This window comes from Phodopus roborovskii, unplaced genomic scaffold, assembly GCF_943737965.1.
Source record: "Phodopus roborovskii unplaced genomic scaffold, PHOROB, whole genome shotgun sequence".
NCBI lineage: Eukaryota > Metazoa > Chordata > Mammalia > Rodentia > Cricetidae > Phodopus > Phodopus roborovskii.
In genome coordinates this window covers 22,716,713-22,731,029 of record NW_026125052.1, presented here as the reverse complement: position 1 = coordinate 22,731,029, position 14,317 = coordinate 22,716,713, and the positions used below count along the sequence as shown (strand labels likewise).

At 46.5% G+C, this 14,317-nt stretch overlaps 1 protein-coding gene across 2 annotated transcripts in view; it reads left to right on the top strand.

Moving 5' to 3' along the window:
- Prkca (protein kinase C alpha) overlaps positions 1–14,317 on the top strand; it is a 369,460-nt gene that overhangs the window by 285,936 nt on the left and 69,207 nt on the right. For both annotated transcript variants that reach the window (XM_051179526.1, XM_051179531.1), the window contains exons 6-8: positions 10,379–10,535; positions 11,533–11,667; positions 11,874–11,970. In XM_051179526.1, the coding sequence (XP_051035483.1) occupies positions 10,379–10,535; positions 11,533–11,667; positions 11,874–11,970 (389 nt within the window). The remainder of the gene's footprint in view (positions 1–10,378; positions 10,536–11,532; positions 11,668–11,873; positions 11,971–14,317) is intronic.

The following is a 14,317-nucleotide window of genomic DNA, read 5'->3' as shown; positions in this document are numbered from 1 at the left end:
GAATGGTGGGGAGGGGGTGGCTGGGCATCTGTGTTATCAGTGTCTGTCACTCTTCTTGCCCTTGACTTTGGCAATGAGGAAACAAAGATCACAGAACCTGTGAGTCATTGTTTATTAACACAAAAGAGATCAAATCAGAAACTGCTCGCCTAGTATCAACAGGCTTAATGCAGTACGATTAGAACAAATGCAGCAAGCCAGACAGCCAAGACCCGTCAAGTGACCCAGATCTCATCTGTTGATGCCTGATCAACAATTCTTATTTGCTGAAGATGCCTTTGCATTTTATTTCTTGAAATCCAGCAGATTTCCACATGAAATGATTTCCCTAGAAACCTAGAGCAAATGGACCTGAATGGCACATTTTTCCTGAAAACTAACAATGCATCCCATGCCCCTTAGTCTTTGAGCACTCCGAGGCTCTTCATAATCGGTTGGTGTCTTCTGGGAAAGCACTTGACTCCATTTGGCCTGGATTTGGTCTCCCTGGAAAAAGCCTATTTAAGTTTTCCCTTGTCCAAGAGTCCCTCCAAATGGACACTCCTGTGTACTGCAGCCCAAAGCCTGAAGCTTTGAAGCCTTGTCCCCTCCAGCTTCTCATCAGTCAGCAGGAATCTACTAGGCACACATGGTTTTTGCCTTGCCCTGTGTTGACCCTAGAGAGATGTCTGGGATGGAAGTGTTTAGTCCCAGTCCCCAAGTTTCTGTCAGTCTGCATCGATCTGACAGGCAGGGCTGGAAGGAGACTGGAAAACCAGAGAACAGGATAGTTATTCCACAGTTGGGACAAGGTAGGGTGTGCCCAGAGATGGGATAACATGAACCCAGAATCACGGGGCAAGGGTGGTACAGAGACTCATGTGCACAGCAGCTAACTAGCTGTTAGCATAGCAAGGTGTCCAAGGAGACCATGAGTCTTTGAGGATTATGTAAGTCCTATTTTTGATGGGTTGGTTGGAAATAAATATTTCCTTAACCAATCAGCTGAAATCAGTGTCAGCTCCAAAGTTTAGTATTGTGTGTGTGATGGAAGTAAGTGAAGCATGCTGAAGATTTAAGTAGAAATGTTCAAACAGCATAGCATGTTCATACCTACCTATAAACCCAGCACTGGGAAGGCAGAGTAGGAGGATGGCAGGTTCAAGGTCAGCCTGGGCTACCTAGCAAGGTTATATCTCAAAAAAATAGAAATAAAAAACAAACAAAAGGTATTTATTGAAGTAAATGGTGGGAGATTCTGGTAATTAATCTATTTTTTTAGTTTCAAGATCAGAACCTTCAAAAAATACTGTAGCAGGTGCCTCTGAGGTGCTGATGGAAAACTCCTCTCAGTGGTACTTTGTTCTGGGGAGGAGAATGTCATTTCTCATTGCCTCCAGTCACTTAGTCCTATTGTATTCCTCCGGCAATCTACAGGGTGTCAAGTCATCTTTGTCACTTGTTTGAAGAGTCGGTTGTCTCTTCATGCTGGACAGAGCCTACTGCTACTGGGTGCTCATGCATGGAGGACCCATGCTCACGCTAATGGGGAATGTGCCATAACCATCCTGGACCAATGGGGAATGTGCCATAACCCGCCTGGACCAATGGGGAATGTGCCATAACCAGCCTGGACCAATGGGCAATGTGCCATAACCAGCCTGGACCAATGGGGATATGCCATAACCAGCCTGGACCAATGGGGATATGCCATAACCAGCCTGGACCAATGGGGATATGCCATAACCAGCCTGGACCAATGGGGATGTGCCATAACCACCCTGGACCAATGGGGAATGTGCCATAACCAGCCTGGACCAATGGGGATGTGCCATAACCAGCCTGGACTAGTGCTCTCATTTGTAGTGCCCACTCAGCGTCAAGCCCCAGCAGCTTCTTGTTCTCCATTGTCTGGACCCCTTGCACCCCCAGAAGGCCTTGCTCCTTTCAGGCCTCCGTAATAAGACACCTAATAGACAACAGAAAAGTATTCATGACTGGGAAGATGAGATCAAGGCACTAGCAACTGCTGTGTCATTGAGAACTCATGTCCTGATTCTAAAATAATGTCTTCTCTTTGGATCTTCACGTGGTGGAAACAGCAAGATCCCCAAAACCTATTAATAAGGGCACGAACCCCATTCATGAAGGGGTCCATCCTCCTGACTTAATCACCTCCCTAAGCTCTACCTAAGCAAGGTGTGAGGAGAGAAGTCAGCCTTTGTGGTCCTCGGAGATATGTCTCTTCCCATGCACAGTCTACAGATATCCTCTAGCCAGGGGCCTGAGAGTATCTTCAAATGTCATAGAAAGTGTGGTTAAGACACTTGTGACTTACGGAGATGCAGAATGGACGAGGATGATAGCACAGTTGATGAAGTGCTTGCCTACAAGCATGAGGGCCCGGGTTCAATCCCCCAGAACCTACAAGAGAAAAAAAAGACAAGTGTGGTGACACATGCTGGGGAGGAAGACAGAGGTGGACTCTGGGGACTCACCAGCCTAACTTGCTTTGTGACACCAGGGCCAATGAGAAACCCAGTCTCAGAATAGCAAGGTTGATGGCCCTCCAGCAGTCTACATGCATAGTGCACACACACGTGCACACGGACACACACATTCATGCGCTAACACGCACACATGCATACATGAGATGAAGTGTGTCTCTCAGGGAGTTTTAGGGTGTCCTATTACACAAAGTTAAAGCCAGCATACCTCGGGAATGCAACCTGGTAACTTCACTCTCCTATGTGTACCAACTGAAATCTGCGAGATCCTTTCCTCTGCTGAAGCTCCCTGTGCACACTGACGGCCTGTAGCTTTGTGGTCGGTTCTGCCACAGGGTCCCATGCTGGTGTGCTGGCCATCACCGGTGACACGCCATAGTTGTGTCAAGATTTTCTGTACCATTTAAGAGGCTGAGTCAGAATTCCTAAGCCAGGAACCTTGCCTTATTGCTAGACAGCTGGACCACCCCCAAAGCATCACATGGGAAGGGCATTCAGCAAATCCTGTCCCGGAAGCAATCTGTTACCCCACCAGCTTCCCCATCAGCACTTGCATGGAGTTCTGTCTCCTGGCAGGGAACTGGCTCACAGCTCCGTGGTGGAGCTGGCAGCCTCTTAGAAACAGTTTCTCCCTCTCAGCATCATCAGATGAGGCCCAAAGTAAAGGCGCAAACAAGCCTCAAGAACAGTGTGTTCCTCATAGTGACATGCCAGGAACACTGGGCTTGGAGAAAGCTGAGTGTTCTGTGATGTCCTGCAGCCACAGATACGAAGCTGGCTGTCCAGGCTTTCCCCTTCTGATCCCATCCATTGGCCAGTTGGGAAGCTCTTGAACTTCACGCTCAGTTCCGTCAATGCCCAGATTTGCCTGGGAGCAGAAGACAGGGCAGCCTTTGCCTCCCATGCTCCTGGACACATGTTCCTTAAAATGTCCTGTTTCTGGAGTGGTTTGCTGTGTAAAGAATGGTCCCATAAGTGCCTAATCTTACTCATGGCTTGGTCATGGTTCCTAGGCAGAGCTGAAGTGTGGAAGGAGGATGTGCCTGAATGGGTTGAGATTTGCCCTGTGGAAACAAGTCACGGCCAGATCAGGGGCTTAGAGGAGGAGGCTGTGTATCAGGCTTGTCCTGGAGGGCAGAGCAGGAAAAAAAGAAACCAGCACGAGATGAGGATGTGTGTACATGCAGATGCTTGGGTCCATGTCTCCACCTTGTTTTTTGAGTCAGGGCCTTTCACTGTCCTGTGGCTCACAAATTGGCTAGACTGGCTGGCCAGTAAGCCCCAGGGACCCTCATGACTTCACCCCCTCCATGTTGGTGTTACAGGCACATTCTGGCCCTCCATTATCATTGCCCCTCTGTCTTCCGGGCACTGTTTGACTTTGACAAGTATCTACAGGAGCCTTTGCCTTTCAGGGGCCTCCAGAGCTTCCCCTGTGGCCTCTGTGGTACCAGTGCCACTGCAGACTCTTGATCTCTAGGTCTCAGTGACACCAGGGTCTTTCTTGATTCAGTCCCTGAGCTGTTGGTTTTGAGGCAAACACTACGGAGACCACTTGTGACTGGAACACCCTGTCAGTTTGCAACTGAATCCCAGTAGCCATCAGGATCGCCACTTTAAGTCAGGTGCTAGAGTTCCCTTTGCTAAGTTCAAGGCATCAAGCTGACCTGAGTTCTGTACCCTTTTTCTAATTCATCCAGGTACATGCCTGGATTGACCCTGATCCTGCCGTATGTGTTCACTCGGCCCTCTGTGCTCTGCCTGTCATCGCCTACCCTTCAAAGGTGTTTGCTCTCATCTCTCACCCCTCCCTACTCCTAGCTGAGACCAATCCCACCGCCTCTTCTCTGGGACTGTCTATTTGAGACAAGTGGTGGCATCTATACAATTACAGGCTCATCCCGCATGGCCACTCATTCGCTTTATGTAGTGAGCATGTTATTCATCCTCTTGTCCGCCCGTGGGTTATAACCGGATAACCGGATAACAGTGGCTACCACTTAGTGACTGCTTGCTACCATTACTAGCACAACGCTCATTATCTTCTTGGGCACCAGAAGACCAAGGGTCTGCATCCCCCCTCAACCTCAGTACCACAGTGGGAAAGTACTCAGTGGAAAAGAGAAGTGCATGCTCTCCCTTCCCAGACTCTTATCTTTCTCTCTCCTCCATCTCCTTCTCTCCCCTCCCCTTCCCTCTCTTCCAGCCATCTGTGCCTAAGCTCTGAAATCCCATCAAGTTTCTCTGGCATTAAATTTGCATTCCAATGTGATCATGTTTTCATAAGAAATCAATTTGTAGGTCCATGGCTTTCGAGAGGACAGTCTAAGCGTCTGATCCCCATTCAAAACAACCAATTTCCTGAGTTGAAAGTCCTCTTCTGTTACAAAGATGTGGCCCATGGATTTGGTAGTTTATCACCCTCACCTCACCGGATGAGGCTCTTTGGGCCTTGACCACTAACCCTCACCATTCTCTGCATTCATCTGCCCACCCCCACCCTCTGAGAGTTTGACACTCACATCTTTTGCTGTTGTCGACCTCAAGCAAAAAAAAAAAAAAAAAAAAAAAAAAAAAAAAACTTGCTGCTGTTTTTCTGCAGTGTCAGAGAACATGGTTTTTGCTTCCACATGGTGAGGAGTGGGGTTATAGAATTCGCTTGCTCTTATTTTCAGATGTTGGGCAGGGATGGAAGTGGGCGAGGTCTTCACTGGGTCAGCTCTTGGGAAACAATCCTGGCTTTTACGGGGAGACCCTGTTTTGAACCTTTGTCCTTTCTGGTGGCTCGTAAGCAGGAGCCTCGGACAAGGCTGCTCTCAGAAGGGGGAAAGCAGCAAAAATAGGGAATTATTTTCTAAAGCAGAACAGATCATTTAAAGGGCTGACTTGTCACTGAACTTGGAGGGAGATGATTTCTGTACACAGCCGAACAATGTCCCTCTGTAGCTGTGAACCCCAAATGGGCAGGGTTACTGCCGGTCAGTGCTGACACATCCAGGCTACAGGCAAGAGAATGCAGCTGTGTGCTTCTCAGAGCCTCTCATTCCTGTGCCTGTGGATGGGTCTGCTGGAGCCTCTGAAAGCTCCTGCTCCCCAGCACAGGGTCCCGTGGCAACCTCAGAGTAAGTTTAAATCCACCAGGGACACAGGAAGTAGAATGGGGGATCATGGTGGGTGCTTTCTGTGGCATTGGCCGGAAACTAACCTCTTGTACTAGCTGATATTCACAGATGCTAGTTTTATCATTTTATCATAGCCCGTACTACACAGTCTCTGAACTGAGGAGCCATCTGGAAGAGTCTCTGAGGGATTAAGAACAGGTTGATTTTTTTTTTTTTTAATCCTGCACTATTTTGAAACACTTGGGAGCTGACTATTGCAGCCTTACCCTGTGGTCTGGAAATTCCAGGATTCTGTGTGTGTCTCTTTACTACACTTAGGTGAGGGGGGGGGAGTTGATATGTATACCTATGCATGTGTGTACATGTGTGTGATACAGGCTAGAGGTCAACTGTGGGTACCATTTCAGAGGTTTCATCTACCTCCCTTTAGAGACAGGGCCTCTCATTGGCCTGAGACTCACTGAATAGGCTAGGCTGGCTGGTCAGCAAGACCTAGGTGCCCTCCTGTCTCCACCTCCTCAGCACCGGGTTACAGCATGCCTCACCACACCTAGGTTTTTCCTTTTTCTCACATGGGTTCTGGAGGACCCAATCTCAGGTCCTCACTCCGATATACTTTCTTCACCCTGAGGAAACAGCCTGGCCTCCTGGGCCACACAAGAGGCCTGGCGATGATGGTGGCAGCAATAACAGTGGTGACAATGATGCAGATACTGACTTAATAATAACACTCCTGTTAGTGATGGTAGCATCATGACAATGTGTAACACTGTCATCAGTCCAGATACTCTTTGAAACATTTTTACATGCATTGATACACTTAATTTCCACAGCCACTCTGAGTGATGGGCAACATTACTGTCCCAACTTTACCAAAAAACTGACTGAAAGATTGAAATATTTTCCTAAAGCCAAAAGAGCTAATGGTTGCAGGCAAATATTTGACCCCAGCATCAGGACTTGTCACAGTGCCCATTGGACGTCAGACACACCTACAGCATCCATTTAAGCAGCCCCTGTCTAGTTGTTCCCTAAACATTCTGGGATGTTCATTAAACCCTCATCTGACTCAGGTCTCTGGGGAAACAACTTGTTTAAACCAGAGACAGCCTGGTGATGTCCCCCTGCCTGCCTGCCTGCCTGCCTGCCTGCCTGCCTGCCTGCCTGCCTGCCTGCCTGCCTGCCTGCGTCCTTGCCTCTCCTGCCCTTGTCCATCAGGACTTAGGCAAAATCATTGCCTTGTGGCTAAGGCTGTTGCTCCATTCATTCCTGTGGGGCACTGTCTTGGTTTCTTTTCTTGTTACTATGATAAAATATTCTGACAAAAGCCACTCAAGTGTGTGTGTGGGAGGGGGTATTTCAGCTCACAGTTCAAAGGATAACAAGGGATAATCCATCATGGTATGAAGTCAAGGCAACAAGAACTGAACCAGGTTCCCGGTTCCCATTCTTCATTGCATAGTTCAGAATCCCAGCTGGAGAATGTGACACCCACAGTGAGCAGCTCTTCCCATCTTAATTAACACAACTAAGATAATAGCACAGGCATGCCCAGAAGCCCATCTCTCAGGTGATTTTAGATACTGTCAACTCAAAGATTAACATTAACCATCATGGACAACCAAGGCTCTGATCACCATCTCACAAGGTTGCCCAGTCCTCCTATCTGATGAGACTGCCTGCCTGCCTAGGTCTCTCCTCACTCCTAAACATTTAGGTAAAACATGCATGTCCTCAGCTCACCAAGCCACCTGGAGCGGGTAGTTCACACGGGTGCTTCTAGGTCTTCATAAATTTATTTGAGTATGCCTTATCTGGAAATTATAGCTTCCATTATCCAGAAATGATATAACCTTTCACCCATGCTGGATTTTTTCAATGTTGGGCTTGGCAGCCTATAATTTCAGAGCAGCCACCTCAAGGCAAGAAGGAGGAATATAATTAATAGTTTACATTTCTACCAAAGTCCTGGAATGACAGAATAGACTTTCCATTCTGAAATGGCCAATGCCACATCACAGATGTGTTTCTTCAACAAGTGTCTCCTGCTCTTCGTGGCTGTAGAACTGTCAATGAGCTTCGAGGAGACAGGTTTTGTTACAGGCTTCTTCAACAGAGCTTTAGGCCCATTTCTGCAGACCCCAAGGAGTGCAACTAGCAATTCTGCATAGTATGTACAGGGGAGAGGTACATCTCTACTGTAGGCATGAGGAACTACCTTTGGGAACTGAGTCAACATGGCAGGATTTGGGTGGAGGGTTTCTTAAGCACATGGAGGTCAGAGGTCAATTCTGGGTGTCTTCTTCAATCACTATTAACCTTATTTTTTAATTAATTAATTTTTTAATTGTGTCTATGTGTCTTTATATGGTATATGCATGTGAGTGCAGGTTCCCATGGAGGTCAGAGAGGTCAGATCACCCTGGAGCTGGAATTATAGATGGCTGTGAGCTGCCTGCTGTTGGAACTGCCGCTTTTCCATGGGGGCTGTGGATCGAACTCTGGCCTTTGTGCTTGCATGGCAAGCATTTTACTGACTGAGCCATCTCCACAGCTCCCATGACAGACTTTCTTAAATTGAGCCAGGTGGTGGCACACCCCTTTAATCCTAGCACACAACAATAACATAAAGAAAAAACAAGAAATTTCATTCTCTATAATTGATTCATCACAGTAACATGATATACTTTTCCATCTTAATTCTGTGGATCAGAACAATCTAGTTCTCAGAGAGTAAAGACGAGAAAGGAACCATGGGGTCTGCTGAGACTGACCTGGCACTCTTGGGCTGTGGAATAGTCCACATCCCTAACAAGTACAAAGTGTCAATCCTTCCCACTATGTTCTCTGCCTGGGGAGGGACCACTGGGAACATGGACTGTTGGGAGCACATGAGATGGTTTCTTAAGGTTCTGAATGACATTAAAAGTATAAATTTTCATGATGAGGAAGCTAGTCCATCTCCATTTCCTTTCATTCTCCTATGTAATGCAGAGAGGGACAGCATGCTAACACTTAATTTCCTCTTTTAGCCAGGAGAAAGCAGGCCCCTGCCTTATGTCTAGCTAGAAACACACAACACAGATCTTCATTTCATTCAATTTCATGGGAACTAACTGTTTAAAGCCAACAATCTGGGGGGGGGGGTATTTGTTTGTTTGTTTGTTTTGTTTTGTTTTTTCCTATACTTTGACCAAATTTAAAGAAAAATAAAATGGTCAATGGTCCGAGTCTGCATGCGACTCGGAGCCAGGGGTGCTACTGGGGGTCACACAGTGAAGACACCCGCCAGTGGGCATCAGACCTTCCGACTGGCTTCACTGAAAACTGACCTGGCAAGCCGCCTGGACACCAACCCACCAAATGAGTTTAAGTATCTCACCCCTAACCAGAAGTGGGCTGAACCAGCATGCATACATGGGCATCCAGAATTTTGAGCAGATGGACCCCCAAGTTGGGCCCAGGTCATATGTCCTGCCTGTGGTGAGGAACAGGATGCCATTTTCCCACTGCAATCAGAAATTGAAATTTGGACTCACTGTCTGCTTCAGTGACATTTGGAGTTGAGAACTTTATTTTCAGCCTAGATGATAATATCTCAGCAGGAAACCAGAGGCTTTAAATTCCATCAAGATCCTAGCTCATCACCATTCCGAAAAGATCGCCCTGAAGTGGGCCCATTCACTGCCTGCCAGGCGGTGAATAGAAAATGTAAAAGCCAGTGCCACAGTCATTCCACAAGTGGCAGGAGGCAAACCTGGAACCCTTGGTGACCCTGATGAGATTCTTCATCCACTTCTGGGCTATGATCTTCTTGCAGCCAGTGTCAGACCTACTAAGCACTTTCAGATTCTCCCTCTAGAGTCGGATGAGGAGGACCTATGGCCCCTTCCCATTGCCGGCACAAGAGTTCCGTGTTTACCTCCCATCTTTTATCTCTCGTGATGCTGAAGTTTGGACCACCAGTGCTGCATTAGTTAAACCTTGGATTCTCACACGGATCCTCAAGTGGCTGAGTCCTGGAAGAACTCTAACTCTATTAACTTTATGCAAATTTTTAAAATGGGCTGTAGAGACACCTCTTAAATACTGTTTATGTCTCAGGAAACATTGAGGAAGGGGGGCTGAATGATAACCCTGAACACAGGCTGTGTGCTGAGAGACAGTCTTCTATAGACGAGAGGGAGATGCACCCATGAAACTTTAACAGCATGGCTGCCTAAGCAAGACCTGCATGATGACACCAGTTGCTATTCTGCTGTGGGTGGGTAAAATCTCACGAGGCTCCACCCCTAGATGAAGAGCTTCAGGCAGTTATAGCTTCTAGGAGGCAGAGAATCGGTGTTCTCCAGTGAAGAGCCCCACAATAGCTTTTCTAGTCCTAGTGTTCAGCCCTAAATACACATATACTAGCAATAGTAAATGGACTCAGCAGCCACTGGCTATCAGTGAAGGTAGTAGACAACCTCATATTGCATGACAGAGCTTCCAACTAATCTCTCTCTCTCTGAAACAGCGTCTTCATTGTAGGAGAAGGTTTAAAATGGGGTCTCATGTAGCCCAGGCTGGCCTTAAACTTGTTATGTAGCCAAAAGTGATCTTGTACCTCCACCTTCCAAGGACTGGGACCTCAGGCATGCTCTGCTTCATCTGGCTACAAACACCATCTTGACAGCTCTGATTCAGCATGGTGTCCATGCCAATGTTGGTTTATGCAAGCCAGTGTTCTTTTTTTTTACATATAATATTTTTTTCTTTTTCTCTTTGCAGTACGAGATGCAAAAAATCTAATCCCTATGGATCCAAACGGGCTTTCAGATCCTTATGTGAAGCTGAAACTTATTCCTGATCCCAAGAATGAAAGCAAACAGAAAACCAAAACCATCCGCTCCACTCTAAACCCTCAGTGGAATGAGTCCTTCACATTGTAAGTGCTCCTTCTTGCCATGCAATGAACTCGGCCCCATGTGCCACATACTGCCAGCCCCATTATTAAAGACATGGAAGGGGGCTGCATCTCTATGTCTTCATTCCTATGACCTTCACAGACTACTGTTAGGTGATCGCTGCCATTGCTTCTGTTTAATGCATAGTGACTTGGCTTACCAGGATTTGTGTAAAACAAATTGCAATTTTTATCAGTTCCTGCTCTGTAACAAAAGAAAAACAGCTGATTGAGGTGTCATAAAAACATAAGATGTTCTCCATCTCTTGATGGACTCAGTTACTTTGACAGCTAGGAGAGAGCGAGGAGCAAGAAGTTAATAACTTTTGCGGCAGAGAACAGTGAACACACGGTGTAGGAAGTTCTATTGCTACTGAAATAAGGAAGACAGTCTCAGTTCTAAGCAGGGAAAAATTCCTGAAGAAGGTGACATTTGAGCTGGGTCTTGCAGGATTGACAGAAATCCCAAAACAGAGATGAAGGAAGGGGAGGAATTATGAGAGTAAAGAATCAGTAGTGAGGGAGCACCCACAGCAGGGAGCACAGCAGGTCCCCATGGGGACATACTCAGGAATTGCTTCCTCTGCTCTGTAAAGGGCAAGCAGTCTGTATTCCAGACATCGTGGATCATACAGGCTTTGTGGACAAAGCAGCCACAGATAATATATAAACAAATAGCTAAGACCGTGTTCTAATAAAACTTTATTTGTACATGCCCAATGTAAATAAATTATTTAAAGCTGTGTTCTAATGAAAATTTTTTATATAAGCAATGAGTTGCCCAGGGTTGGTATTCACTGATTCTTGGTCTCAACAGAGCTTTTATAGCTAGTTAGTATGAAGGATTGATATCCTGTTGATACAGGAAGGAAACTGAAGATACTGTTTATTTCAGATACAGACTGTGGGCATGTTGGTGTCTCCCAAGATGCCATGATGGAGATGACTAAATGTATTGTGTATGTGTTTGTCTTTGTAGCAAATTAAAACCTTCAGACAAAGACCGACGGCTGTCTGTGGAAATCTGGGACTGGGACCGAACGACGCGGAATGACTTCATGGGTTCCCTTTCCTTTGGGGTCTCAGAGCTGATGAAGATGCCAGCCAGCGGATGGTAAGGAAGTTCCTGGGACCCAGCATGTCTCCAAACCCCATGCAGCTGACAGAAGCCAGGAAGAGGCTGATGAGAGCCCCCCATTCATCCTCTGTGGGCCCTGGCTGTGGTCCCTGTACGGGCACCTCTCCAACAGCCTGACTAGAGGCTGAGGGAGACGAGCCACTGACTGGCCCTTACCCTTTCTTCTCCCCCTGTCTTTGAAGGTACAAATTGCTCAACCAAGAAGAGGGTGAATACTACAATGTGCCCATCCCAGAAGGCGATGAAGAAGGCAATGTGGAACTCAGGCAGAAGTTTGAGGTGAGGATTCCCGTGACGCCATGGGTAGGACACCATCCTGCCTCCATGTTACAAAGCACGTGTTCAGGGAGGCTGGCTTCTTGTCACACCACTGGGAAGCCCAGAGTACTTCTCATGCTAATACTTGCTTATTTAACAACATAAATGTTACATGTAATGGCTTTCACTTGCCAGCTGTTGGCATTCTGTGTCTCACATCCTCTGGACACCAAAGATAGGAGATAGCACAGTTGATTTCCACATAAGAAAACGGTCTAGACAACACCCGGAGATGGCAAGGTTATGAGCGGACTCTCCTCTCACAGAGAAGGGCTGTGTGCCTCCAAGAGGGACTTCCTAGGGAGCAATTTGTCTATAATTAGCTACCATTCCAGTATCTGGAAAACATTTTTTTTTCCTATAGGAAGAAAATTGTCCTGATTTTCTTCTGTGGGATGAGCTCCAGCAGACATTCCTGTCTAGAATCCTTTTTTATTTTTTTCTCCAGACTTCGTTTAACCAAGCAGCCTCCTGCTGTCATTCTGAGTGGGTTTGTGTCTGCCTTCTGTCTCAGTTTCCTTTGCCCTCTCCCCCCTTCCTTTCTCTGCTCCCCTCCCCTTTCTCTCGATCACTTTCCATCCATCACAGCTCACAAAAGCAATTTTCTCTTTAAATCCCCGCCCCCATCTCTGATGATTTCTCTTTCCCTTGTACCTTGCATTTGACCATTTGATCAGCTTATTTAGTAGTCTCCATGGTCTGTATAACTCGTAATCTTTCTATGCAGACTACGTGGTATTCCCTGGAAATCCCAAGAATTACTAAAGCTACGTAGAGAGAGACACACACAAGTGTATGGACAGTAAGATTTTTTTTTTTTTTTTACTAAAACATTGAGATTAATGGATGCTGATGGTACTCAGCCTTAGGCTGTTGCCAAATGGAGGTGTAGGTTAGATGGAGTGAATTCCAAAGGATGTGAAACAGAAAATTGTTTAAATTCCTTCATCATGGAGCTGATGGTATTTGGTAAAAGTAGATGTCTGTGATAATAGTGAAGGTCAGGCTGGCAGGCAGTGTAACTTCTGGAACATAAATGATTGAAATGAGTCATGAATAGTTTAAATTAATGATACTTATCAGCAGGGGTGCAGGTGGGTGACGCAGTAAGGAGCAGTGGGCATGGGTGAGCCGGTGAGTTTGAACCTATTTAAGGTGGCAGCCAGGCTGGGAACACTGCTCAGTAGTAGAGCACCTGCCTAGCATTCTCAAAGCCTTGGGATCTATCGCTGTTACCACAAAGATAAAAAAGTGACAGTCTCTGTTTCTCGGGTCCATGTGGCATTGGTCAGCATACATGGAAGCCCACGCTGTCATGTCCCCAGTTCCTCAAGAGCACTCAAAAGTCCCACCCGCTTATATGATGTTGTTGTGGTTTGTTTTAATGTTGGCAATCAATTAGAACTGTGTAGGTCAAGCATGCATATATTGCTTTCAACTCAGGCGAGAGTTACCTGGTGACAACCAGCCTCCAGTCTCTACTGTCAAAAACAACAGGAGACAGGGCTGGGCCAGTGGCTCAGCGGCTAAGAGTACTTGCTATTCATCCAAAAGACCAGAGTTCGGTTCCCCACACCCATGTCAGGCAGCTCACAACCACCTGTAACTTCTCCAAGTGGTACGTTAATAGGTACACAAATAGATAGGCACACATATACATAAATATTTAAATGCTACATGAGAGAAAATAAACAACAGGAAACATGTATTAAAAACTGAAAGAATGAGATTCTTATGATCTTTAAGGAAGTCAAATGCAAATTCGAGAGACAACACTTACTGGGCACAACCCTCCCTACCTTTACCCTTCTCTTTTCCTTCACATACTTCATTATCTGCCTCGACCCCGGCCCTAGTTAGGACACAGTGCTATACCACCCTCCCAAAAAGACCTCCTACACACACTTCCCTATGCCACCCACCCCTGTGATGGATGGATCCTTATGTAAGGAGTTTCAGGACACTGAGTGCCTATCTCATGCTTTACTGACACTCACACCCCAAGTTTGTCATTCATAGTCACTGTTTAGATCCATGAGCACAGGACACATTTTGAGAGAGGAGCTGTTGAGGCATCACGGGTGTGTCTCTTGAACTCATTCTAATCTGGAACCACCTCATTGATAGAAAAATATTGACCCACTTTGGTGCTTCATTTCCATGGCTTTCCAGTGAGTTAACTTCCTGTTTCTCTGAGCAACAGGTCCTGTTATAAAGGTCAGCAGTTCCAAGCTAAATAGCTAAGTAAACATGGTAGACTGGAAGACTTGAGGCCAAAGGGGAAGCATTTCTCCTAGAGACTGTCTCC